This window comes from Toxotes jaculatrix, chromosome 4 (genome assembly GCF_017976425.1).
Source record: "Toxotes jaculatrix isolate fToxJac2 chromosome 4, fToxJac2.pri, whole genome shotgun sequence".
Lineage (NCBI taxonomy): Eukaryota > Metazoa > Chordata > Actinopteri > Toxotidae > Toxotes > Toxotes jaculatrix.
Genome location: NC_054397.1, coordinates 6274677 through 6302520, shown reverse-complemented (window position 1 = coordinate 6302520; position 27844 = coordinate 6274677). Strand labels below are relative to the sequence as shown.

The 27844-nt window shown below is 40.9% G+C and overlaps 2 protein-coding genes across 4 annotated transcripts; one reads left to right on the top strand and one right to left on the bottom strand.

Moving 5' to 3' along the window:
- The first annotated feature begins 4143 nt into the window (after positions 1–4143).
- tnip2 (TNFAIP3 interacting protein 2) lies at positions 4144–7713 on the top strand. Its single transcript, XM_041037206.1, has 6 exons — positions 4144–4845; positions 5216–5515; positions 5650–5739; positions 5865–6128; positions 6313–6429; positions 6560–7713. Exons 1-6 carry the CDS (start codon positions 4405–4407, stop codon positions 6836–6838), a joined length of 1491 nt encoding a protein of 496 aa, XP_040893140.1. The 5' UTR covers positions 4144–4404; the 3' UTR covers positions 6839–7713.
- Positions 7714–12254: 4541 nt separating this feature from the next.
- fam193a (family with sequence similarity 193 member A) lies at positions 12255–27555 on the bottom strand. 3 transcript variants are annotated; one of them, XM_041036305.1, is made up of 24 exons: positions 27167–27555; positions 25381–25455; positions 24553–24795; positions 22654–22829; positions 22379–22546; positions 21668–21914; positions 21347–21471; positions 20982–21129; positions 20783–20857; positions 20616–20690; positions 20414–20526; positions 19144–19386; positions 18829–18985; positions 18487–18633; positions 17722–18000; positions 17118–17340; positions 16682–17035; positions 16146–16428; positions 15841–16027; positions 15371–15610; positions 14302–15205; positions 13572–13653; positions 13178–13279; positions 12255–12667 (listed from the first exon to the last, which is right to left on the bottom strand). In XM_041036305.1, the coding sequence occupies exons 1-23, from the start codon at positions 27386–27388 to the stop codon at positions 13186–13188; spliced, it is 4860 nt and encodes a 1619-aa protein (XP_040892239.1). In that variant the 5' UTR covers positions 27389–27555; the 3' UTR covers positions 12255–12667; positions 13178–13185. The 3 variants fall into 3 exon arrangements, with proteins under 3 accessions (XP_040892239.1, XP_040892238.1, XP_040892240.1); XM_041036304.1 differs by having other exon boundaries at positions 12255–13279; XM_041036306.1 differs by having other exon boundaries at positions 12255–13279; positions 16730–17035.
- Between the last annotated feature and the right edge of the window lie 289 nt (positions 27556–27844).

The window sequence follows — 27844 nt, the reverse complement described above, 5'->3', positions numbered from 1 at the left end:
AAACAGTCATTTTGTGTGGTGCATACTGAGTGAAGCTGTGATCCCTGTGTGCATGGTGTGACGTTCAAAGACAAAAAAAAGTTTGTGTTTTTGTGCTCCTACCGTTTTCTCAAGCAAAAATGAGAGATAGCTGGCTATATTCTCTTTTCCTGTTCAGTATTTTAATATTCTTGGTAAACCTTTTGTACTTGAGCCACGGCCTACTTTTCTACCACAGTATGATAAAACTAAACTAATATTTTTCTACTCCAGACTTTCACGTCATTTAAACTCCAGTGTAAGGTTTTGGTAATACAAGTCTTCATCCTGTTGTTTGAGTAATGCAAGTTGGTTTTTAGGTATTGACAATGAATATCTGAGTTTTGGTTGGTAGTCCTGTTTTGGTGAGCAGTAAATTGGTAAACACAAATAAGCATGTGGTGGTGCGTATGTATGCTATGTAAAGTATTTTTGGAAAGTATTACTGTGTAAATATCAAATACTGTCTTTTATTCTTGTATAAAGTTTTCATCTATTAAAGGTTGCCAACCACATGTTTTGAAATCACTCATGAACTGAGTGTTGTGTTCTAAAAATAATCTGACAATTAGGGAGCAAGTTCAAATTTGACTATCAAACCAAGAAACTCATGAATGAGAGACGAGTTTAGAAAATAATCCTAATGGCCACAATGACAAGATGGAAGGTAAACCTACAGAATGTATCGTTGGTTAAACATCGCCATCTAGTGGAAGTCGCTGGAGAAAAACTTGCTCGTAGGTAACATTTGGACGCATAAGAGGCATTTGGTGCAGTCTAGCAGCTTCATATCTCTATTTACAATATTTTTTCCTATAAAATATTTGTACCATAATTAAACCTAAGTGAGGGTTATGATGCTTAGAACAGTCATAGCCATGTTGAATGTAGACTTTTCACGCTTGCTTGCTTGTAGACATGCTTTTATTTTCATGCAGTTTGTATGTTCTGACCATGCATTTCTGAGGAACATGTGGCACCTATTTTGTTCCTGATGACCATTTGTTTTTAAGTATTTTGATTAATGTGGGGTTATTCCTGTACTGCTCACAAACTGTGGGTTTGATTGAGGCCCAAGTGCTCTTATTTTATTTATATTTTTAAAATTATTTTATAGTTAATCTTTGTAACTTTTATTTTAACAAGCACCATAAATCATTTTTATTTACTTAATACCAAAAGGCACTTTAGAGCCCCGCAGAACGATAGATGGATGGATAAGTAGGTAGGTAGGTAGGTAGATTTTAAAACAACAATAAATTGTTGCTTGATATAGTGATACTTTACATTGTAAATATGATTTATCTTTTAATCTATAAATGTGTTTAAAGAAAAAAAAAAAGTCCAAAGTTGCTCAGACCCAAAATTTACATCTTCAAATTGCTCGTTTATGTGACCAACAGGACAAAACCCAAAGACATATCATATAAAATGGTATGGAGAAATGAAGAAAATTCTGATATGAGAAGTTGGAAGACGTTTGACATTTTTGCTCCAGAATGACTTAAATCATGACTTAATCATGGGTTTTTCAGCACTATAACAAACAGCCCGGGGCCATGACGGAGTGACAGAGTCATGGCACAATCCACTGGAGCTCATTCATTATTGTACTACTTGGTATTGTGTTACCAGGATGACTGACACTGTACTTGACATGTCAAAATGAAACAATCCACTTGACTGTAGGAGTTTAATACATTTCACCACACGTTTGAGGGGCTTTGTCATGTCTGCCGTTTGGTGGGGAGTCCCAGACATTTTCACCTCTTTAGGTTCATCACACCCATGTCGTATGAACTGCAGAGTTAAAGCATGAATCAAGGTGTGACCAAATAGGAAGGGATGTAGGCTACAGTCTAAAGGATTTACAGTGTCCCATGGAGAAGGGACACCACATCCAGGCACCTTAATGCTGTCTCCTAGATTTCAATAAAAGTGAACAGCAGCTGGTAGCCAAAAAGATGAAGGTATAGGTGACTTAAAACACCATCCTAATGACCCCCTCTTCCCAAGTGGCTTTATATCACTTCACACCTTGATTCATGTGACTCTGACAGCTGTCACATGACTACCACTTGACTTTAATGACTCACTGACAGCTTTTATGTGACATTTTGGTGTGATTTGACCCAGAAATACCTGGAACTCCCCACCGGCCAGTAGGACTGGTGAATGACTGCCTAAAAGCCTTTAATTCACTCCTACAGTCTAGACAGGAGTTTCATTCTGACCTTATTAAGCACAGAAGTACAATGTTCATGTATTTCAGGGTCAAATCCTAAAGGAAATTTGCTGGTGTAGCTTGAGTATCAACAAAGGAGTTATATGTATTATTGTGTACTGCGTATAAAGCTCCTGCAAAGGCCGCATTAAGGTGCCTGGATGTGGTGTCCCTTCTTCATGGGACACTGTAAATCCTTTAGACTGTAGCCTACATCCCTTCCCATTTAGTTCACACCTTGATTCATGCTATAACTCGGCAGTTCATACAACATGGGTGTGATGAACCTGAAGAGGTGAAAATGTCTGGGACTCCCCGCCAAACGGCAGACATGACAAAGCCCCTCAAACGCGTGGTGAAATGTATTAAACTCCTACAGTAAAGTGGATTGTTTCATTTTGACATGTCAGTACATGTGTAAATATCATGGGATCAAACCAGCTTCAGCCTTATATGGAGTCGTGGAATGAAACTAAGTACATTTACTCAAATATTGTATAAATCATTTCACTGACTTGGACCATTCTTCAGTATTTTGCATTTGAAGTAATACTGTGAATAAAGGAGTGTTACTTGTAACAGAGTATTATTACATGTTTACCTTTTTTTTTTTTTTCAATTTAATTTTAGAGCTGAAATGAAGTCAGTTAGTTGATTTACAAGAGAATGGTCAACAAAAAAAGTAACTGGCAACTATTGTGAAAACCAATTAATAATTTCAGTCATTTTTGAAGCAAAAACCATGAAACGATGCCAATGTTCCCTGGTTTCAGGTTATTTTCAGGATTTGCGGGTTTTCTGTGCCATGTCATTCTAAATGATTCCATTTATTTGTGGGGAATTGAGGGGTTTTGGACTGTTGGTTAACCAAAAACCAACCAAACCTTTGTTTGACATTTTATAGACCAAATGAATTATGAATTATAAATTAATTGTTAAAAAATAATAATAATAACTCATTAATTGATAATGAAAATGGTTTGTTGCAGCTCTAATTAAATTGTATTTTAAATGAACTCATCAAAATTGTGGATTAGCCTGTCAATTTAATAGTCTAACAGGGGCAGTGATGTTTAGATTATTGCTTTTTTTTCTCTCTCTGCTAAAATAAATACCAGCCAACTTTACATTATGATATCATAGGAGTATTACAAAAATAGTAGTGATGTTTTACGGTAAAACTAAAGCATTGTGAGGTAATATGGCTCATGGGATAAGTCCTACAACTAATAGTCGTAATTTGTTACGGTAACACATGTTTCCAAAATTTCAGAAAACGGAAATGCCCCCAGAGGATCATTGAGAGCCATTGAATGGTCTGTCATACATTGCATTAATCATTTAATAGTCTAGACAGCTAATATGCAATCACACGCTCTCTGGTTGTCCGTATGTTGGCAGCTCTGGTTGCTACAGAGTAGTTAAACTGCAGCATAATGATTAGAACCAGTAATTATACTGTGCCCAAATAGGAGGGGGGGGGGGGGGGGGGGGATAAAACCTACTAGGCGAAGATGAACAAACCTAACAAAATGACTGGCGTAAATGGGGAATTTGCTATGACAGTCGAAATGTCCTAATGTGACGTTTAGGGGGCGGGATGCGTGGAAACCCTGTAAACTACCGCTGGGAAAATTAAAGCTTTTTGAATTTGTATTGATTGTAAAATACTATCTAATACTACGGGGGACTTCATTTCCTATAGGTCTTTCTGTATCTACTTTCTGTAAAAGTCCGCGGCGACGACGACTTTTGGGTGGGATTTAAGAATTTTCCCCCCTTTTTTCTACTTTATTTCCACACCAAGGCTAATTGTGAAACTAAAACCAAAATAGACTCTATTAGGAACATTTGCTGCACTTACGACTCGCGCCTCTCGCTTGGAGAACTCGAGTTTACGACGGTCTCGAACGCAGCAGCAGTTATTCTTTCCCAGCCGCTGGTGGCAGCTAGCATAAAAAAACTTTTTAGCTTGTAGTTAAACTTTATGCTTCTGTGTATTCATTACCATTTGTGCCAACAGGCTATAAAACATTTTACCTCACAATGACTGTCGACGGTGAATCTTTGAGAGCAGGCAGTTTGACGAAGCACAAAAAAGTACGCGGGGAAGTTCCCTAGGAAATCCCCCTAGACTGTTCGGGGATATTATTGTCGAACTGATGCGCCAGATCCTCCGACACAGTCGACCTCCTCGGTCCCTTTCTAAAGAGACAGGACTAGGAGCAGAGGCGTCAAATGTTGGATTATTAAGTGATCTTTGTGTTAACTCTACCGAGCCCGCAATGGATAACGTCAGTATGAGCACGGATAACGATATGCTTAAAGACAAAATCCGGAGTTACAGCACACTGAATACTCTTTATCATGAGACTCTGCAGGAAATCGACCTTCTGAACAAACAGGTCATTCTGAAGGACAATATCATCGCAGATTTAAAAGTGAAGCTGGGGAGATATGAGAGGATCTACATGACAGTGGGAGATAAGGAGTCTATGGTCATCGGGCCGTCCAAATCGTTGCTGGAGAGCTTGTGTAAAGAAATATGCAAACAGAAACAGAAGAGGAACGATATGGAGTTCAAGGCATCTCGACAAGAAAAGGTAAAATATGTTGAAATGTTGTTGTTTTTGTAAATGAGTGCTTAAAGACACTGGACCCCAATAAAAACTGACCTCTAGAGAAAAGTTTATCCCACAACACCATTAGCAAGAACTATTAAAAACCCTGAAGTCTGTATTTACACTTTTTTTGGTCTCCTGTTGGAGTTATTGTTTTGAATTGTAGGCTATTATGATCTTCCATGTTTTATTAATTTTAAAGTTTTTACTGAGTATGTTCATTCAGTTTTTAAACAAAATACAACTATTCGTACCAATATTTAGATTACATTTTAGCTGTATAGCATCTTCAAACGATTACACAGTGCAAGCTTGTGAGCTCATGCAGTTCAACTCCCTCTCTTCCTCCCAGGAGATCCAGAGGCTGAACATGAAGCTCAGAGAGAAGGAGCTGGAGCTGGAGAGTGTCAGGTGTCAGCCAGGCCACGAGAAGGACCAGGAGATCCAGAGGCTACGCTTGGCCTTTGAGGAGAGGGAGCGGTCCGAGGCCACCAGAGCCGTCCTCTGCACCTCTCTGGCAGAAGAGGCCGACCAGCTGCGCAGACAGCTTGGTGCAACCGTGAAGGTGTGCCAGGAGCTGCTGGCTAGGTTAGAGAACAAGAAAGGGGAAGGAGAGGTGGAGGAAATTGCCCAGCAGCAAAAGGCTAAGGAGGTGTGTGTGATGCCTCAGTTTTGTTGGATGTGTCTTTACTCACTTGTGGCATTGTCCCTAGATTTCTTTAAATGCAGTGTTAGTACTTATTTTTTGGAGGGCCCTGCTGTAACTTCTTTCACCATTCTCCACAGACAGAAGAGCCCTCTGACATGAGTGGTTTTAACGCTCAAATCCGTCAACTTCAAGAGGCGAATAAACAGCTAAAGCAGCGTGTGGCATATGTAAGTCTTAAACTTTATACTTTTTAGCTTTTTAACTTTTTAATATAGCATCACTTGTTAGTGTAACATTGAACATGGCACATTATGAGATGTTCTAAACTTTGTTGAAATTGCTCCTTTTTTAGGTACAAGGTCTGAATTCTCAGTGGCAAAAGTATGACTCTAGCAGGGAGGAATATATCAGAGGCTTATATCAGAGGCTGAAGGAGGCCACTGGGCAGGGCCTAATGCCTGGGCTGGGTTCTGTCAGCAGTGGGTTGCTTCATCATGAGATTTCCAGGCTCAATGGCTTACTGGAGGAGAAGATGAGTGAGTGTGTACGGCTTGGTAGAGAAATGGAGGAGCTAAGGAGGCAAGACAAAGAGCGCATCCAGACACTGGAGCAGCAGGTTGGTACAATGTTAAAGCCTCGGTGTGTCTTCTGCTACACCTAATCTCAGTCTGCATATGCGTAATTTGATTGTATACAGCTCAAGGAACATCTGATGTCTTTAACAAATCTAAAATAATAATAATGATGACACTGTTACAGAAACATGAAGACCTAAAGTTTTTTTTTTCCCCCTTTCTCAGGTCCTCATCTATGCAGATGATTTTAAGTCAGAGCGTACTGACAGAGAGCGAGCACAGGGCCAGATCCAAGACCTGAAGGAGCAGGTCTATCAGTTAAAACAGCAGCTACACAAACAGGTGAGACACTAGCCCTTCAGTGAGGTGGATGTGTGCCTCCATAGAAGTATTCATTTCGTTTTATGGTAAGCATGTTCTCATATGTATGGCTGGCACAATTCTAACTGTATATACCCCTCACTGTTTTCAGTCAGGAGCTAGCAGGGAGAACAGAGATGTAGTTCCCATGTGTCGTGTGCACATAGGACACAGGATCTCCTCAAGGCGACAGAAGGACAATGCAGAGCATCTATTGAGGACCGCTGCTGAGACGCAGCAACAGGCTGCAGCTGCAGCAGCAACATCTGACCCCGCCTGGAATGAATGTCCAGGCCTGTCAGAGTTAGAGTGCCCACGATGCCAGGCCAAGTTCAATGATGCGGACACTGTCGAGTACATGAAACATTGGGAAGAGTGTGCCAAACTATAAACAAAACAACACTCATTCGAAAAGGACAATTATCTTTTGCTGACAGTAACTGAACACTGATGAGCAGCACTACACGGCAGAAAATAACCCGAGTGGATTTTTCGGTTTGGAGAGATTTGACTACAAATTAAACAACTGACTAAAGATGTTTGAGCATATGGAAGCAAAACTGTACAACCCATAGTTCCCCTGGCGCAAGATAAATGAGTTCATCAAGCCTTTCTCAGTCTGCAGCGTTTAAAAGAAAAAAAAAAAGTGTCAGGTTCTGAATGTTCTCCTGTGGCAATGCAGGAAATTATTGTGGAGGGGAAGAGGATGTCAATGCAATATATCAAATATCATATACCTCAATGTGTCAAATTACAAACCTGTTGCACTTTCTTGACATTTAGCCAAAAAGTAATCATAGGATCGTACGAGTAAAAGATTCGTGATGCATAAGCTTCTTATTTTGGATCTAGTTGATGATGTGGTGCTATTAGTAGTTTATTTTTGATTGAACTTTACACATTCTGTTTTGTAAATTATATATTAAACAGATTTAAAATATATCTATTATATTAATATTTATTCTTTTTGCATATACAATTGGAAAAGGCAGATTTTTTTTAGTGCAATGTTTTGTTGCCTTTTTCCCACCAAAGCCATGAAATATTTTTGTATTCCTGGTAAACCTTTTGGGTTCAAAAATATTACACATTGCAATTGGGTTTTAAAAAAACAAAACAAAACAAAAAAAAAGTTTGAGATCCACTTTTTGAAATGGTGTATGTAAAGACTGCATCCCAACTGACTATATGCTTATTTTTGGATATCTGGTGCTGCTTTTCTCAAGCTGGCATGTTATTTTTGTAATAAAAGATTGTTTACCCATCCTTTAGCTTATGTTGATTTTTATAGCTTTAAATATGTTCATCATTGTTTGGTGCATTTTAATTCTTGTGACAGTATGCCGCCTCAAGCTCTAACCACAGATCATACCTAACCACGAAAATGTTGGCGCTACTTAATCTTAAGTCTGCGTGCATGTCTTTTAGTGTGTGTTTGTGCGTCCTTCTATGTCACGTGTGTGTGTGTGTTTGTGCGCTGTGGAAAACCCCTTCCCAGTGTTGCCTGAATGGGCACGCTGTACTGTGACAGCCAGATTCCCAGCTGTTGTGTGGTTGAAGCAAACACTACAGGGGTACAGCGGCTCAAGTTACATCCAAACCCTTAACAACTGCCTGCAGATCAGTTAGTGACTAAAAAATTCTGCAGTCAGTGACTGTGAAGTATCACTTTGACACAAACAGTGCTGTATGATGAATCAGTTGTCATGGGTTTGGTGTAGTAAGCACAGGAAGCTGGACATCCCCTGTTCAAAAAGGAAGTAGGCAGTTGCAGTGCATAGAGAAGCAACACAGGCTCACATACCCCTTTTTACTTTATTGTTTTCATGAGACTGTAACTTTTAAAAGTTATTCTAACAAATTGAAAGTTTAGTCCATAAGCAGTACAATAAATGTAGCTGCTATTCAACAAAAGTCATAGTCTCTATTTCATTTTTTTTTTTTATCCAGAAATGTATTTCTGGATAAAATAAAAAGCCCATTCAGGGCTTCTTATTACATTTTCACTAAATCCTTTAAAGAAAAAGTTTTATATTTTACTAAATTAGCTTATTTGCTGTCTTATGTTATGTCTTATGTGCTGTCTGTCAGAGTTATGAGAAAATTGATGCTGCTCATGTCTGTAAGGTAAACTGGAAGCTACCAAGCATTTGGTTAGCTTAGCTTAGCACAAAGACTAAAAACGGCAGGCAGTCTTCTCATCTCTCTGTGATGAAAGCAAATAAATGTATTTCTCAAAATGCTGCATATAACATATATGGTAATGAAATCTCGTAATTTTAGATTTTTGGAGTGAAAAATCTCACTGGTCAATTTCATATCATACTGCCAATGCTAGAATTAGGGATATTAAGCCTTAGTTAAGTGTTGACAAGGACTACCTTCTAAAAACAAAATGAGGTTTGAAAACTGGTACATCACCCAAGTCCCCAAGCGTTCAAATGACACCAGGCAGCATCACATGATAACTTACTCATCAGCTAGCTGGGGAAGATATTTGTGGCTGAATTAGTTTCTAACACATTTATTTCATTTACATAACACACCGACTGGCTCCAATTTATGTGCCCACGAAATGACTGAGTCCAATTTTGGCTTTAAAGGGCAACTTTAGTATCTCATCTGTAAGTCAACCACATGCATATTGGCAGAAATACACACAAACCCTAAAAAGGCCATGAGCTGTCTGCTAGGGATTCCCCCCTCAGCAAACACCTACACATTTATAAAAGGGTCTATAAGTGACTGAACTTCCACACACACAAACACTCTACCCACCGATCTGAGAGTGGAAAAAAATAGGTCACTAAATAAGTCCCTACCTGAGTGTCTGGGAACTTCTCTAAGAAACAAAGAATTACTAAGAATGTCAGGTGACAGGGGTAGATCAGTTCCTGTTGGAAACAGAATTTAAAGCATCAGGATGTACTGGTGTAGCAGTCATATGCTTTAACAGAGAGGGGAAATCATGAGCCTGACACTTATCCAGACAAATACAGAATGGATAGATACAGCCTTTAATCTTGTGTATATCCTAAAAGAATGGGAATTTCCCGCTATCACGAGGGAATTCCCAAAAAAGCAGACGAGCTTGTGTGAAAATAGAGTGCTGTCGACTTTAGCAGATCATTTTGTTTTAATGTATGTTGCTTGAGGTTGTTGGTATTAATGCTGACTTGTATTTTTTTTTTTCTTGGTAAGGAAGTCCAAGGGTTTTGGCCATCAAAAACATAATAGTTGCAGATTGTAGTTGGGAAAGGGGGGTGGGGTGGGGTGGGGTGGGGTGGGTGTGTGTTGGTGGTGTATTCTCTCTTTAGAAATGTATGTGATCCCGAAGCGCTCCAGGCAGTTGAAAATGAAAAGATCAGTGTTCTGATTACAAGCTACAAGGCAGCTCTGATCCCTTTTAATAATCCTATTGGCGCGCTCCCCTGTCATCGACTGACTGACTGACTGACTGCTCTGAGGAAAACACAATGGTGCACATTGTCATTTCCTCCATCAACCAAGACGATTTTTTTCAGCAAATTTCAAATAAAGGAAATCTTTTTGAAAGTACACGATGGAAATTTTTAGGTGATTTTTTTTACAGACATATATTTTATTAACTGAGGGAAAGGGTTGTCTTAGGTGGCTCTTATCTCTTCATATATCAAAAGACAAGAAATCTCTGCCATTTTGATCTTTTATTTAGATCACGGCCCACGTTAGTCTCAGACGTTTTGCTCGAGGATTTTGACATGTCTACGTTTGCGTGGTTTTGTGGGGCATTTGCATAAATGTGGCAGATCCCATCTTACATCATCGGTGACTGAGAGCGAGCACGCTCTACAAACAGCTAAACAGTCATTCATACCTGAAATAAATTATGAGTCATGTCTGCTCTGATGGCTCTCACAAAACCTTTTGTCTTCTCTTACATGAAGCGCTTATACCACAGTTCTCTCATTCATCAGATTTGTAAGAGTGGTAATTTTTGATAGTGAAATCCCTCGGTTTTAAGAAACAGCTGCTCTTGGAAAAGTTAAGAGGAAGCAGTCATTGTGAGGAACATTACTGTAACTCACTTCCTCTTCCACATTATCCATTTGGCTCTAACAATAACCTAATCTAATTACAACCTTTGAACGTTTATTTAAAAATCAAGAGCTTCTTTAAATCTAGTTTTCTAGATAAAGTAAGAATGAAAATTTGAGTTTAGTGTGCTTAAATTTCTTATTTGTGCAAATCGATGTGAAATTAGTTTTTAGCGGCTAAAATGAACTACAAATTTAGACTCAAGATCAGTTCCTTAGTTTTCTCAAAATGTAACTTTTACAGACATTAACATATTTTAGCACTATTCAGCCAGAAGGGATGCTGAACAGTGATTAATAGATAAAAATTTTACAAAAATGCCATTATCCTTTTTTTTTTTAAACTCAAAACAAACTGATGGAAAAAAAAATACCAAGCAAAATTACCACAGCTGATGTGCCCTTTGAAAGGTATACATTAACTAATCTACATCTAGATAAGCATGACCTCATTTCAAGCTCACTTTACCCTGAGGGAATGTACTTGATTTCATAACTGCCTCAGTTCAATTTTCCCTAGAGTTTCATGTGTATATATGAAATAGTGTAACATGTAAATGCCTTAAGTAACCTAGTGGCAGCTGCCTTCTTTTGTTTGACATACTTCACAATTGAAACTGAACCTTGGGATCTACATGACTCAGTTACATTAGCTTTCTAGATTGATTATGACTGTCAATTAGTGGATTTCCCAAAAGGAACACATATCTGAGGGTGTGACTCACCCTGCAACCTTGTGTGGCCGCAGACATGCAGACTGTGCATAGTATTGTCTGATTCCATGTATATGGGCGCGATTGCATAACTTAGTTAGACTGTTTGGGAATATGCATATTCACGTGCTTGCCAAGTTATCTAGATGAAAAGACTGATACCACTGTCATATTTGTCTGTTAAATATGAAGCTACAGCCAGCTGCCGCTTTGCTTAGCACAAAGACTTGTGCACTTCATATCACTTGGTTTACATAATATGATTACTTGCATGGATATTGGCACCACTGAAGTAGACTAACAACTCTGATGGCTCCTGTCTTGTAGGGAGTTTTAAGACCTCAACCGTTTTAGTTTAGCTATATTGTGGTTTTATTTTTTCACAATACTATTAAGGCTGCAGCCATAGATTACTTCCATTATCATTAGGTCTGACAATTCTTCTTTAAAATAACCAATGTCAAAGATTATTCAGTGAATAAAATGTTAAAACATCATTACTCCCTGAAGCCCAAGAGAATGTTCAAATTGCTTTAGTTGTCTGACAGCAATAGTGGAAAAACTCAGATGTTTAGTTTACTGTCACAGAAAACTACAAAAACTAACAAATATTCATATTTGAGGAGCTGTTATTTAGATTCTTTTTTCTCTTAGATTTTTGCTTTAAAAAATGACAATAACAAGATAGTGGTCAATTCACTTTCTGTTAATGAATTGATTAATTTACTAATTATTTCAGCTTTAGTGTACTATTTGATTTCTGGGTTCCTGGGGATATAATAAAACTGACTGGATCAATAGTTGTCAAATAACAGATCTTTGCCCCGGGGCTCCTGGCATCTCAATCCAGACGTAGTGCTAAACTGCTTACTGTAACCTTATCAATTCTGAAATAAGTATATTTCTCCAAACTGTTAAAACTATTTCTTTACGTGTTTGTGTAGTTTTAAATGTCGATAATCCTTTATGAACAATCTCTGCTGCATGTAGAAAATAAGATTTGACACAAGACACATAATCCTGCCATACTACTGTATTCCATCTTTCAAAAAAGAAAGACAAGATTTAATATTACTTAACAATATGTTAAAAGTAGCCAGTTTGGCTTCAGTGTTAATACAATATACACTCTATAACAGATTGATAGTGTGAGTATTGTTCTTTTTCAATTTCATTCTGAAAGTAATCTGATACAAGCTGGCTACAGGTCAAAAATCAAGAAAACAAAAACTGTAACTGGTACACTTTTACTCAACAGTTTGTTAAACAGAACTTAAAAACCAAAAAAGAACATTGTCAAGTATTACGCCTTCCTCCTTTCTGTGAAACAGGGTGTTGGTGGTGGAGGGGGGGATGGGGGGTGTGGGGTGGATCAGGGAGACCAGCCGACCGAGCCCATTCCCTTGTCAATCATGTGGATGATATGTCGTGCTAGGAACGGGAAACAATGGGATAATAAGCCACAATATCTCAAATACAGCTTTTAATTCATTACATTTCTCATTTTTTTGTAGTTTCCATTGTCTCTTTTTTTGGAAGGAAACCATCCAGACATAGTAAGCATCTTTTGACTACAGGTAAGCCAATATATGAAAATAATTTCAGACCATGGCTTTTCAGTCAAGAGAAATGCCCAACTCAGACTAAAAGCACACAAGCACGCAAGGAAAACTAATCAGATGTAAAGTAGCATTTTGTGATTCTTTTTGTGTCATTTCATTTTTGTTTTAGTTCTGCAGGTGGATCAGTCCAGATGGGTCTGTGTTGGAACCACACAGCGACAAGAACAAAGCAAGGCAGCGTGGGTGTGATTTGGGCACAGCAGGAGAGAAGTTCTGGGAGGACAACATTTGGGTGGAGGTAAAGGGATGGGGTCGGGGTGGGGAACGTGTGGGTTGGTATAGCTGTTAAGGTACTGATTGTGTCCTGACAGTCACTCACTAACGCCCTCAATGTGCAGCAAACGTAGCTTTCTTCAAACTAAAGTTTGACCAGTTGATGGAAAGTCGTTGACGGGTCTGCCGAGCAGAATCCAAGCAAAACCTGAGGAGAAATTAAAAATAAATAAATAAGTAAAGATAAAGAAAAAAATAACTTTTTTTAACTTGTTTTCACTATTAAAGGTGCCCTGTGGAGTTTTCATGTCAATAAACACATTTACATTCAGTTTCTAACCCAAGCACTTTTCTTGTATTCTTGAGGCCTAATAAGTTACTCCACAGAGCCACTAGTGGTCCAGCACTCCACAGGATACCTTTAAGGCTGACACCAAGAGAAAAGATTTCAGAAATATACCATGAGTATTTAGCAATGTTTGTTACATTAACACACATACCTTTTGAAATATTCCACCTCCCTCTCTGTTTCATCCATTTCAGTGCTATCCAGGTCGATGTCTTTGGGCAAGAATACGTCATCTAAAACAAAACAAAATAAATTCATGATAACGGCTCCTACTTCCAAGTAGGTTCATCTCTGAGAGGAAACTGGATATGTATGTGGGTCTTATATGCATTTTTGATACTACCACTCACTGGGGGAGCGCCAAAGTTGGAACCTGCAGTTTTAAGTGGCAAGAATGAGGCTGAGCCTATTATAGGGCTGAAATTGTTAACATCCCCTTGAGTTTGTCAGTGGAAAAGGCTGTTACATAGCCACACTGTCAGAACACAGGGCCATGAGAGCACAAGTCAAACAAGTTACGTAAATCCACATTAAGCAGCTTCTTATACTACCTGCTCAAAGCAGTGAAAGTAAATGGGAGAAGCAATCTGCACAGAGCACATTCTCACTAACCACGCTGCAACGCAGTGGTTATAACACAGAATACCCAAGAGAGAAGTGAGGAAATAGATGTTGATGCAATGTAGATAAGTCATACTGGTCAGAGTGTTCCATTTAGGACAGTTCATATTTCGCTCACCTAGCATGATGTCTGTGGTGCCACAGCAGTTATATGAGCAGTAAGGCTGGTCAGGAGTTAGAGTAACACAAAACTGGACTGTTTCATGGTAAACACATGCCCGAATCTTCATAATCTAATTGTGAAACACGATAATACCAACCTATTGAGCTGTTCATCTTGTCCCCCTTCTTCTTCTTGTTCTTCTTGTTTTTGCCTTTGGGCTGTGGGGATTCTGCACTGTGAGGTTTACCGTTCTGCTGGGTCTGCTCGGTCTGGGGTGGAGGGGGAGATGGGGAGGGGTTTGACACAGGTGGACTTCTCCTGTCTTCCTTTATTTGAGTCAGGGGTTGTTGTTGTTGTTGCTGCTGCCTTTTTCCACTGGCACTTCTGTTGTTACTCCGGTCCTCCTTCCTCGGTTCAGTGGTTGGAAGAGGAGCGAGAGCCTCAGCAGGCCTGACTGGTGTTGCTTTGGTGTCTGTTGTAGTGGTGGGGGTGGTGCCGTTAGTTAGCTTTGCTGCTGTATCTGAGCTCTTGGGTAACTCTGTGGCTTTCTTTACTGCAGCCTCACAGGCGGTGACCTTAGCAGACTGTTTGGCCTTAACTTTACTGTTGACTTCAAGGTGAGATGTAGAAGTGCCATTGTGGAGGGTGGCTGGAGAGTTGGGGATGTTGGTCTCAGCAGAAAACCCCTTGTCACTGGTGCGTTTTGGGCTGTGCTGTGTGTTGGACTGGGGTATGGGGTCAAATCTGGTTTCTCTCTGGTCAGGGAGGCGAATGAGTGTTTGAAGCAGCTGTGACTTTCCATTCTGAAGGTTATCTAGGACGTTCTGAGCTGTCTGTTTGAGGGGCTGTGGGTTGTTTTGAGGGGGTGCAGTGTTTTCCTTTGCTTTCTCTTTCCTTTTCTTCTTGGCAGCACGATGTTGCTGCAGCTCCTGCAGCCGGAGCAGTTCCTTTTGAAGTGCTGCCTCTTCCTCTTCCTGCCGCTGTCGCCGTTGCTGCTCCTCCAACAGCAGCTGCTCCTCCCTTTCACGGGCCTCTGCCTCCAGACGGGCTTTCTCCTCCATCTGAAGCACATAGAGACATATACTTTCAGCATTAAGACAAAAAGACTGCATTACATACTAGAGCAGTTACTTTATTTTTAAGTGGTTCTGGAAGCGGTTTAGACTGACCAGATATAGACTGAAGGTTACTGTGACAATTTTTAAAAACATAATTGGGACCTTCACCTTCTTTTGTTTATGCCTGGCCCGTTTTGCTGCCTTAGAACTGGAGGCAGGTTTACTGTCAGCACTGTTTATGAACTGCAACAGGTCCTCCACCCGCCTGTGGTCCTCCACCCCTCCATCTCGTTCTATCACTGGCTGTTGCTCCTCACGTTTTGGCTGCTCCTCCTTACGTTTTGTCAGACGCAAGCGCAGCTTCTCCCGCATCTCTGCATAGTTTCGACTGGTTGGAGCAGCTGGGGGCTGGAATTAAAACAGGAGGACACAAAAGCAATTAAGATACTATTATACATTACTTTAAGATAAAAAAAAATGATTCACCAAATGTCTGTTTCAATTTATTACATCAGAATTTAAACCTAAAACTAACTGAAGGCAGAATTGAAATTCAAATAAGAATGTGTAATTTGCATCTTCCAGATAACTGTGAAATTAACATGTTATTTCCTAAATAATTAATGTATGCGTCTTACCCCGCCATGCCCAAAGAACTCGCAGTAGCAGCAGTCACAGTATTTTCCTTCTTTCTGGTTAGTGGAGGTGGAGGTGGAGGAGCTATGCTCAGAACAACTGTCCTCGTCCTGACTCTCTTCGCCATCGTACGGCTGGTGCTCGTATGCCCCATTCCCCTCACAGCGATGGCCCTCACAGTCAGGATCACTGAAAAGAATGATACTTAAAACTGGTGCCTAGAGATACTTTTTCATCAAAAGCAGCAAAATTACATTCCCAAACAATAAGCCTCCATCACTGACATTAGGTTTCATTATTGTCTTACCTGCAGACACTGGGTGGAGCGCTGATGGGACCATCTGTTGAGGAGGCTGGCGGCTCTGCAGGCGGGAGACACAAACCCTGGTGGGCTTCTACAAAGTCTGGGGCTGGAGCGGCCATCTTTGGGAAGGGCTGTGATCCCATTGTGGGAAGGTGAGTGGTGGGTGCTGGGGGCAGGGCAGGGCCTGAGAGTGGGGGGAGGGAGGTCAAACCTGTGGAGCCGTTTCTAGGGGTGACTGGAGTGGGCTGCCTGTGGTCCTCTTTACCTAGATTGTGAAATACATCATCTAGAGGAGACAAAGACGCACTGGATTAGACCACTGTTTAGTTCTAGTTGAATTGCTATACTACCGAAGTCTATGAAAGGCTGTTAATGACTAGCAGGTATCATCATGTCCTTCTGCCAGGGAGAGTGAAAATTTAATCTTACAACCCACTTTGCAAAACATTTTCAACTATGATTAAGTGTCCCATTAGTTAATCACAAAAATCCCCATCATCTATACAAACCTAACCACTGCTCCTAACCTCCTATATTACCTAAAGAGTTGGGTCTTTTAGATGCTAGGTGGATGGGTGGGTTATTACTTGACTGGACAGTGGTGGCAGTGCAGGACACAGAGGACGTGGAGGCGGAGGTGGCCATCACTACTCGGTTGGTCTCCATGAAGGCATCCTGGAAATTGTAGAGACACTTCTTCTTGGCGCCACTCTTCTTCTGCTCTTTGGCTTCTGAAGAGGAGCATGATGACGACGACGATGACGAAGACGATGACAGTGATGAGGAAGAGGAAGGAGGTAGAGGGGTAGGCAGTGTGGGGTGTTCCCCTTGGGGACCGATGGATGATGGCGGAGGGAGAGGGACATCGCCGAGGGGTGGTCCAAGCATGTCACCTGTTGATTAACAACAAATGTGAGAGATGGCCTCTAAGACTTTTTTTTTTTTCAACTCGATATCTGGGCATTTGTGGCTCACCTGGCAGGGACTCAGGCAACAGCACAGATGGATTCCAGCTTTTCATCACAGCAGCGTCCCATAGGTTCTCAAACTTGAGTGAGAGGCACTGCAGTGAGCTGTTCCAGTCACCTGTTCCACCTGCACCTCCAAAGCAGTTCTGGTAAACGTGCTCTGGTAGTGAAGGGCTAAAGGCTGGCTGCTTGGCTGCTGAGTGGTTTGATGTAGGGTTCGGGGGCAGAGGCTTTAGAGAAAAAAATGAAAAAAGTTATACAACAAATCATGTCATTAGCTCGAGTTTATAAGATGGACTCTTAGATGAAGATGATTTCAGCTGTGTACAGTTCAGTTTTGGTACACTTTCGAATTGACTGTACTTAGACTGGGTTCAGGCTGACCCCTTGTGGCAGACAATTAACATGACGGTGAAACAAAGTGAAACTAGATACAACTAAGCTTAGTATTGTTCCTGGAACCTTAAAAAGTCCCCGATGATAAGGAAATGAATCAATTTCCCTTAAAGAGACTGTCATAGCTATAATTTTAGACACTGTAAAAGAGTAATCAGGAAGAAAATAATTTCTGTTTACCATTTTGGTGGCATGGACCCTAGAATTATCCTCACCTTGCTGTGTGTGAGAGGAGGACTGGGTGGGTAGAGTGTGGGGTGCAGTAGGGGTCGGGAGAAGTTGTGTAGGGGCAGGTGGCCGTGGATGTGGGGGTAGAGGTGGAGGGCAGGGTGGGCAGGGGGAGTCTTGCTGTCTGTGAAGAACTGGTGTCCAACGGCAGGTGGAGGTGCAGCGTGGAGCCGACTAGGGGGCAGGCATGTGGCAAGGCCCAGGGTGGAGGAGCTGGGATCCTGGTTGCATACGTGGCACTCGCAGGCATGCTGGATCTGTTCTACCTAAGAGAGGTGACAAAAATTCACAACATGTAATCCCCTTTTAACTGGAGCGTGCGTTCCATCTTACAGATAAAAATTATTTTTCACTTAAATGCTGTCAAGCTGATCTGAAACAAGTGGTAGCAATTTTGATGATGATAATATGCCAAAGATTTGATCCTTTTATCCGTTTTATCTGTTAACTGACTACTTATTTCCTATTTATTTAAAGAAGTCAAACTTCTTAAAGGTTAACTGTCAAAACACAATCAGCATCAGACCGTATAGAGATTCTATACCCAGCCCAAATGGAGACTAGTTTCAAACTGGTCCCTAAAGGAGAATGTTCTTCGTCTCCACTGCTATAAAAAAAATAAAATAAAATTTGAATGCTATTCTTGCTGACATTAGTGTTAAAAAAATGACGAAAACACACTTAACGGTGTATGTGCAACAGGTTCTTCACTACATTCCCAAGAAATTATGACAAAGAGCATGTGGGAATACCTGTTGGTGATTGTAAGCAGGTGGAGGACTGTTGGTCTTTCCTGAGGAAAGCTCCTCCTGATGCCCTGGGGGCTCCCCACCAACTTCACCATCAACTTCCTCCTCATCACCCTCTGATGAACTACTGCTGCTGGTAATATGAGGAGACTGAGAGAAAAAAATTTAAAACAAAAGAGAAATGAATTAGGAAATAGCTCAGCAACAGTACACAAAACATTTTCCGAACTACCGGTAACCCACTCATAATGAATATTAGTTTCATCATCCAGAAACTTGGCAGGGAAATTCACGACTAATCTCGGGCGTTTTTCTTAACGTAACATACCACAATACAGAACTCACCCCTGCCTTCAGTGCCACGTTTTCCCCTTCCCCATTAATGTCATTGTGGAGGCCGTTCACAGCAGTGGTCACAACGCTGCTCTCCTCATAACCAGTCATAGGGTAGATGTCCCCAAATTTACTGGACAATGGAGGCACTTCGTCATCATCACTAATACTAGAAGAAGAGAGAAATGAGTAGTTGGCTTAGGGGAAAGCAAAAGGGGGGGGGGTTATTGTTTATCCATATAGTTGTGCAATTATGATTATCTGATATGAATAACAGCAAACACTGCCTAAATGTTTTGTCACTGGGACAGTGACTGGCTGACTTACAAAGTGTTGGTATCCCCTTCAGGCAGAATGAGCCTTGGATGTTGCTGAATGGTGATGGGAGAACTGGAGTTGGAGCCAGATGCTGAACTGCCGGAGGAGAGGCTGGGAGGATGAACCTCGGCCAGGTAATCCCGGGGAGGTTCCCCTTGCAGAGGCAGCTTGATGTGGAGGTCCTCAGCAATGGGCGAGTCCATGATGCCACATGTCAGGATGTGTGAGAGACTACAGTCATCACATGTGCACCTGTCGATCATATTGGGTGATAAGGACAAAATTAATATTGCAACAATTATCATAGCAATCTGTCTTTTGTGATTTGAAGCAGTATTCAAATTCACACAGCATAAACTTTCTTCCATTCGCATTTTATTAGATTCAGAGTTTTTTATTGTTTTGCTGAAACAATTACATGGAGAGAAAATAAGTAATAATAACGACGATTGATAAAGAATAATGAATTATTGCCAAGTCTCCGACTAGAATAAAGGGGACAGAGTTAGTCATTTTAATATGAATTACAAATGCAGCCATACAGGTCAAACACCAGCACCTGTTTCATTATCTCATCCTAAAGCTCACTCATTCACTGAAACAGGAACATGCATTTTTAGAGTCGGGTCAGTTCCCTGACAGCTCACGGGTGGGGGATGACAACCTTTCAGAAACTGAAAAACACTTGAAAAAAAATGAATGAATGAAATTTTCTCACTTGTTAGTAAAGTCAGTATCCACTGTATTAAAAAGCATTTTCATTTTTTTGCTCTAGTCCAAATCTGTGGTTTTCCCCTTGGCTCAGTTTCTTATCACAGAAAAAAAAATTCAGGTAAATCAAAATGCTAAAAGACAAGAGAACATTCCCTCTGCTCATTGGTTAGACGTGCCTGGGTCAAGAGTGATAAAGCAAAAACAGGAAGAAGATCCTGTGTAACTGTCAAGAAGGCAACATGCTTTGTTCTTGGTCCAGTTCAGACCATGATTAATTCTTGGGCTAGCTGTTAGCAATTACTGATTTTGCTCAAACACATCCCAGTCTGCAGAGCGCACCTGGCTCCGGGAGCCATTTAGCACATCCTTGCAGTGTGTGTGCTGTAGTTGGGTCAGACCGAGGTCAGGTGATGTTCACTCCGGAATTTGTTTGCGATCAGACCGAGACAAAGTCTGATTCAGCTGAACTAAACAACAAAGGTTTCAACGGCCCCAAATTTACTTGACTCGATGTGAGTTTATCTCAAGCCCGATAATGACACAACAGCTAATCCTCAAAACTCACCTTCTTCGATAATTGCAGTTTGGACAGTCTGGAATACTCAGACGAGATGACAGCATCCTCATAGTGTCTGTGAAGTTGTTATCTCCGCTGGGGGACTTCTTACTGTTAGGTAACTGTAAAGAGAACAAAATAAAAAGCGGATGTGAAGCAGAGAATTGTACAGTTGAATCTGCCACAAAGGCTTCATGTTCTTATAGCATACCTGGTCTTCTATAAATCTTCTCTGCTTAAAGAACTCCCAGTCCTCCTTCAGCATTCGCTGTTTAGTCTTCAAAGTCTGAAAATGAGCAGATAATGAGAGAAACATCCACTTCCATAAATTATAAAAGCTGTAGGGCTGTGTTGAGATTTAACTTTAAAATCTCTTACGTTTTTGCTAATCAAGGACTTGTGTGGCTCTGTTCTTTGGTTGGTGAGACTCTGACCCTCCACCTTAAAAAGCAGCTGCAAAACAGTCACAATCTTACACCCTTAATTTTGCATCTTTATCAAGAACCGCCTTTTTTTATATATATATAACATTACTTTCTGTATCAAATGCATTTATTAACATCTTGAATGTGTGTACCTGTTCATCTACATAGTCATCAATCCTCTTCTCGCACTCCTGCCATTCAGCAGCCACTGAGGCCATCTCCTGCTGTAGCTGCTGGTAGCTTTCTAACAAGGTCCTATACATGTCTTCATTGTATGAATCATGGGAGGCTGTGCCATGTCTGAAAAACAAGGGGTTAAAAATAAGCCAAAAGAACAGTAGGCACTTGCTGAATGGCACAGGAAAGAGACACGCTTTAATTACGGTCAACATCACGTATGAAAGAAGGAGTTAAAGTCTAATTTGTCAAAAGTAGCCAAGAAATCCTAATGATAAATGTCTAAAAAATCATAATATCTTTCCTTAAAAAGTAGTAGTAGTAGTAAACTACGTCTTACTTTAGCTGTGCAACCAGTGCAGGTAAACTGCTGTGCAAGATCGGTTCAGAGAACACCAGATTCTCAAAAAGGTGCTTGTTGTGCAGCTCCCATGTCACCTGGAATTTCTGGAGGTGCTCATTCTCCTGAGGGGAAAAAAAAGGTTTGGATTACAGTCAAAACAATGATGCTAACAAAAGCTGTGAATGTAACAGATATCTTGAACATAATAATGTACACTGCTCTTTTCATTCTTGACAGGGCAAAAGAAAAAAAAAAAACATCGCCTTTGATGGCACCTACAGGACAACTAACACTGGCTGTGCAAAAGGACAAACTGACCAGGGTGAGTAGGAAACTGCTGATGGTGCGTGCAGCTTGACATAGGGCATTGTATTCCTCCAGCAGCAGGGAGATGAACTGGTGGGCCTGAGGAGGACCCTGGGCTGCAGCCACAGTCCCCGATTGTCCCGTAGTCTTGGAGCCTGCAGAGAGGTGCTTCAGTAACCGCACCTTCATTTCCAAGACATATTCACGAGCCTGCTGCTCCAACCGTTGATAGAGCTGGTAGGGGTCCTTCTCACAGAGTCTACACGTGGAAAACAAATACATCAATCTTAAAAACTTACAGAAATTGAGATTCGACAAGTGGGCAGTATGAAAAGTCCAACCAGAAAAACTTGGGGAAAGCCAACCAACTTCTACCAAATAAAACTGGTTTCCTCTCCTTAACCTCCCCTCGGTCCACAGTTTAAAATAATCCCTAAATGAGTCATGGTATGGCCCAAAATATGATTTCAACAAGAAATACATCATATTAAGGAAGTCAAGATTCCATTTACGGGGCTTTTAACCTGGCCAATTACAGTAAAGAAGGAAGTAGTTCCAGTCTGACATCACTGCTTTCAGGCCTCCGATTGTTTTTACAGAAGCTTGTTTCCTGCATCCACAGAGACTTTTGCAGTTCAGTAGAGACCCCTAGTGGACACATACTTTAAAAGAGAGAAGTGAGGAAGAAAGAACCAAAGTGAAGCTGTGTTTTTGCCATTATACCTGTCCACCAGCTCCTTCATGCCCTCCTTGTCTCTCTCTAGGGGCTGGTCATGGTCATCAGCGAGTGGTGTTCCTGTCTGACGGTAGATACAGCGCACCAGGTAGCGAACCTCTGACCAGTGGTTCTGCAGCTGCTGTGACTCTCTCTCTGACTCAGCAGAGATCTCCCTGTAAGTCAGGACATGAATTTATTAAGATTTCATTAACAGACACACAAGAGTAAACTTCCTCACCCGATTGTAAATTTACTTCAGGGATAGCGAATCTGAACTGACCGTCTTTCGTTGCACGCTCCGCAGCTGCACACTGTATCAGCAGGCATTGGTGCGGTAAGGTCCGGGGCAGGGAGCATGGGTAGTGTAGGCGCAGCAGTGGTCAGTCTGTCCCCTGTGGCTGCCTCCTGGCCCAGGTTTCCATTACCCACAGGCATGTGCAAAAGGAAGTCCTGGCTCTGTTTTAAATATGAAAAACAGCAGTCTAAGATACAAAACAATCTTCAGTTTCCTCAAGATGCAAAAGAGAACAGCTTTAAAGAAATGTGCAAATGACTGCGTTGTTTGTCCAAGAGATGTTGCAGCAGCACACCATATGACTAGCACAAACTGGGCATGCCAACAGGAATGTACAGAAAGCCCAATATAAAGCGTATAATGTGAACCAGGATCGACTCCCACAATTTCATATTTTCTTCCTTTTCTCTCTTGCAATATTCAAAAATAATCCGCAGGCACAAATGCTATTGAGTATGTCAGAATCTACATATAGAGCAATTTCAGTGACTAACTTCGCTAACCTCAGTGAATCAAAGACAGAAGCCTCAGTGGTTTCTGATCTAATCATTAGTAGGCTACTAGATCTATGCTATAATTATGTTAAAAATCGTCTGTTAACGCAAACTTTCTGCAGCTGCTTCACAGTAAAAGCTTTCCAGTGGTTTGGCCTTGTTTACTACAGGGCCATGATATTGTGAGTCAGCATAGTACCCTCCCTGTTGTGAGGATGCAATGGAACAAAACACTTAGGAGGAAACCAAACCCAAGCTCAACAACCAAGAGCTCACACCCACAACTGAGGAATCGTGAGCCTCCCCACATGACAACCTTTAATGTAAAGACTGATCCATAGGAATATGAACCAGGTAGAGAATATAACATTTATAACTACTTGAGGTCTTGAAGACAGATTTGAGTTACGCTCTTTTGGTTAGTTTTGAGTATTCACTAGCATTTGCGCATTTCTGCAGTAGTGAGCAATTAATCTGTGAACTATTGCACATATCATTTTATTCCTGGCAACACACCTCTGAATCATGGGTTGAGTAAGGCTTTGAGGCTGTGTTTGAAAATCAATGTCCCAATATGAAATTATTTCCTGCAGAGTATACTACGAATAACTAATTGTCCTGCTCTTTACGTTTCACTCATGACAAACTCAAGACATAAAAAAATTGTAATACAAGGAAATATAGGTCTGTGACTTCCTTTTTAAACTTAAGGTGCGGTCAAAAGTTGTTAATAGTTGAAACCCTTATTAATTACAACCAATAATCACATCCTCATAGGCACATCCCAGAGGAAGAAAAGTGACTTTGTACTCCAGCTAAAAAAAAAAAATGCTGTGTGGTATCACAAGATTTTTCCACGGCTAAATTAGTGTTATCCTTACAAAGACACAAGCTGAGTGCAAAGCATGGGCTGTCCAACATAAGAAAGCTCTTTATCAGAGGAGGTATTAGCCTTAGACATCATGACATGTATACAGCAAAGGTCTGAGAGGATATTTATGGTAATAGAATTACCACTGAAATGTTCCCTGTTCTAGACGTTTGACAGGATTTGACCTAGATAACATCATCTACCCTTAAAGCCAAGTCTAAAAATCAAATGATATGATGTCCATTATTACATTCTTTTTACACCAACAGCTGCTGCTTTTGACGGAGCGCTTGACGGAGATGCCAAGTGAACACAAGAGTTACACCATCCACTGGCAGACTAACCACAGCTGTGTGAGTTTAACTGCAAATATGTGGCATCTGTACAGAAAAACAGTGGAATCATGCAGAGAACCAGAGGCCTCACAGGTCCTTTCACTATAGCCACAAATATTTTTTCACTTGAACACCAAAACGACTCTTTATAGAGTTTTAAATGACTTATACCCAGGTGACTTACCCCCAACGACTGCTCCAGAGCACTGTGTCGGTCCTCCTTCTCAACTGTACGCCTGCAGTCCGAGCATACCCACAGAGGCAGCTGGAGGGAACTGGGTGTCTTGGCAGGCTGTGCCGTACCGTTCTGGCCTGAGATCCCTGCCTCTGAAGGCACAGCACTGTCTTTACGCTCACATCGGCATAAGAGGCAGCGATCACCAGCCGTGTAGGGCGCCCGCTGGTTCAAGCCAAACGTGAATGGGGTCTTTGGTGTGCATGTTAGTAGCGGGGAAATACAGAGAAAGAAAAAATTAATACTTTTGTATGAATTGTCAAAGTTCGCTTGAGTCTGTTTTGATGACAGTTGAAACATGGTTGAAAATCTAAAAAAAAAGCTGTTTATGATTGATCACCATTGTAGCACTGTTGTAAGAAAAAAAAAGTGCTGCCAAGCCTAGTGTTTTTAAAATTAGTGTTATAATCGATCACGTAGGGCGGACAGTCACTATACGGTGGAACTGGTGCCCATCATGTTACAGATATGTAGTCCAAACACAAGTGTTGGACGATCTTGATGTCCTACTGTTGCCGAACGCACAACTTTGTTTAGGACAATTCACCCCAACATTGAATATACTTGATATTTGTGACAAAAATGTCACATCCCACACTGAATCTTTAAAATTCTATGCTTAAAAGCCATGAAATACAATGTGTGCTCCTCCCTCTAGTGTGCCTAAGGTTCTGGCATCAAAATGGAAAATGCCTTTGGAAAAAAGGGGCATGGCTTTAGGAAAATGCTTTTGCAGTGGATGTACATGAACTTCTGAAACACCTGATTTGAATTTACCTGAAGGACTCCAGAGAAGTCAGCGTTCACTGGTCCTTCTGTAAACTGCGGTGTAACAGTGTTGTTCACGTTGACCTGTGGGATACAAACAACTCAATGTTTACATATAAGTGACCACTTTTCACTTATACGCTTCACTAATTACAATTAGTAAAAGTTATATTAGGACAGTCTGCATGAGTCAATGACATCTCAAGTTTCATGGTTTAGTGTGGTATCTACCACTGACTGATTTGGTGGGTGGGTTAATTATTACATCATTCTTACTTGGTGAAATAGAATTCTGAGTGTTTTGAGTTTCACAGCTATGTATGTGTGTGGTGCACGTGCAAGCCTGTCTATTCTTACAGTGTAAGACAGGAAGACTACTATGCAAACATAATGTGTTTATGACCCATGATTGGATATTTGAGAGTCATTTCACCCACATTACAACTGAATACTTCCCCATTTGCTCCTAGTGGTGTCTAGCCACTCTGGCAAAGTTTTATTTTTTGGTCATTTGCGTAAAACTGATCACCTCATTCCAAAGTTAATTGCAAATTACTAGTGAATTGACAGCAAAGACAATACTACAATAAATTAATGTCGTGTCACCTTATTAGACACCTGTACAGTGTCTAATAAGGTGATATGACAGGTAAACACACTTCACACAGTTTGGAATCATCTCTGTGATCATAACGTATCCAGTAAGTTATTATACAGCATTTCTCTATGTGTATTACTGTCTTATGATGAAGTGGAATAAGCACTCATGAGGTGCAAGATTTGTCTGGATGGAGAGGTCACCACATCCAAGGAATATGGTAATTTAACTGTAATGGCTGACTGTTTGTCTATATGCATGTACCTACATACTTTTTATGTGATAATATTTATATAGTTTTGACAAGACATTAATTACACATAGAAAAACAGGAAAGGCATATTTCCCGACGACTACACTATTTTAGGCTGTTTGTCATTTATGTGACCCTAAAAGCTAACCAATTAAGTTCATATAAGTTGAACTACTAAGCGTAAGTCAACTGCACAGAAACTACCGAACATCTTACTGTGTTAATCTAAGCTCTTGATTTAGTGCTAATTTAAAGTATCCCAACTATGTTAACATGGACAACTGAAGTCTGTCAGATGGTTAAGTTTACCTAGAGGTAAATATGACCAAATTATAAACTATTTAAACCTTATAAACAAGTAAAAGTAGAAGGTCAGCTTGTTAAAGCACATCCGAGGCCCGACGGGACTGAAGTTGTTAGGACTCGTAACTGTTAGCATTAGCTAGCATTAGTGTTTATCTGTGTAACAACAGCCCATGGGCCAACTGTGTTAAACCCAGTGGTTCTCGCTAATAATCTTGGCTTGGCCAATTTAATCTCCACCTACCTGGTCGGTATTAGCTCAAAATAATGCTACATGGGGTTTATGTTGTTGTCGCTTTAGCTACGATATCTTTACTTAAGCTAAAGGTGGTAGTCACAGTGTTCGGCCAGGGGAAAAGTAGCCTAATGTTTACGACTGTTTGTTACAACATAATACGGCCAGTTTAACTACATCGCTAACTTACATGGCTTGCTAACTGGCAGGCTGTTTCGCAAAACGCAATAACCAGCATTAGCAATAATTAAGCCAATTAAATTCTACCTACGTTTCATAGGTTAGTTAGCTAGCTGCCATCCTCACAGCAGTGTCGGGCCCAAATAAGATTTGTGTCGTTGATAGAGCTGCTAGCTAGTCGCCCCCGTTTTGACATGCACCGGTTAACATTGTGTGACACTCTCACCTCTCCGTTTATGCCCGTGATGGACCCTATATTCCCGTTGCCTGTAACCCCAGGTGTTAAAAAGCTGACGACAGAGCCAGGTGTTGCTGTTCCCGCACAACCCAGGGCCGAGGCAACCCCGGCCTTGCCACCGCTGGTATTGCAGACAGCACTGCAGCTACTGCCACCGCCCCGCTTGTTCTTCCTGCGTTTAGCCCCTCGTTTAGCATCGGTTGGACTCATTTTTTCCACAAAAGAAGCGAGACAACTTGCCGTCCAGACTTGGCAGAGTCTCAAGTGGAATGCCTGGCGCAATCACTCGGGTATAAGTCCGGGATAGCGATTTAGAGACTCCCAAAACGACAGACACTCAATTCCATCAAAGTGCAAGCCGACTTCATAGATTCCAATATGGCCTCTGGCTGGACTGCCTCAACCAGGCTTCAGCTTACGCTGTAACGCAACTGTACGTTCCCGTTCCGGGGCTTATGGGAAATTGAGTTTGTTGTTGAATATCAAATTGTGACCAGTAGCGGGGAGAAAGTTGTAGTTAAATGGGATAAACAATGACGATACATGACTGACCAGCATATGTGTCGACTTATTGTCGTGTTTTTTTTTTATTTGTTTGTTTTTACTTAAAATATATTTACTCTGTTTTTAAAAATCATTGACCAAACTTATTTTAGACTTTGAACG

Bases quoted from the DNA above. Each gene is read 5' to 3' on its own strand.
- tnip2 (XM_041037206.1), top strand. From the start codon at position 4,405: ATGCGCCAGATCCTCCGACACAGTCGACCTCCTCGGTCCCTTTCTAAA. The intron at 4,846-5,215 runs GTAAAATATGTT...TCTTCCTCCCAG, and splicing joins AGGCATCTCGACAAGAAAAG to GAGATCCAGAGGCTGAACAT. The intron at 6,430-6,559 runs GTGAGACACTAG...CACTGTTTTCAG, and splicing joins AACAGCAGCTACACAAACAG to TCAGGAGCTAGCAGGGAGAA.
- fam193a (XM_041036304.1), bottom strand. From the start codon at position 27,388: ATGAGTCCAACCGATGCTAAACGAGGGGCTAAACGCAGGAAGAACAAG. The intron at 22,547-22,653 runs GTCAGTTCAGAT...CCTGACTTACAG, and splicing joins GGAGCGTGCAACGAAAGACG to GGAGATCTCTGCTGAGTCAG. The intron at 16,028-16,145 runs GTAAGACAATAA...CATTCTTTTCAG, and splicing joins GCTCCACCCAGTGTCTGCAG to TGATCCTGACTGTGAGGGCC.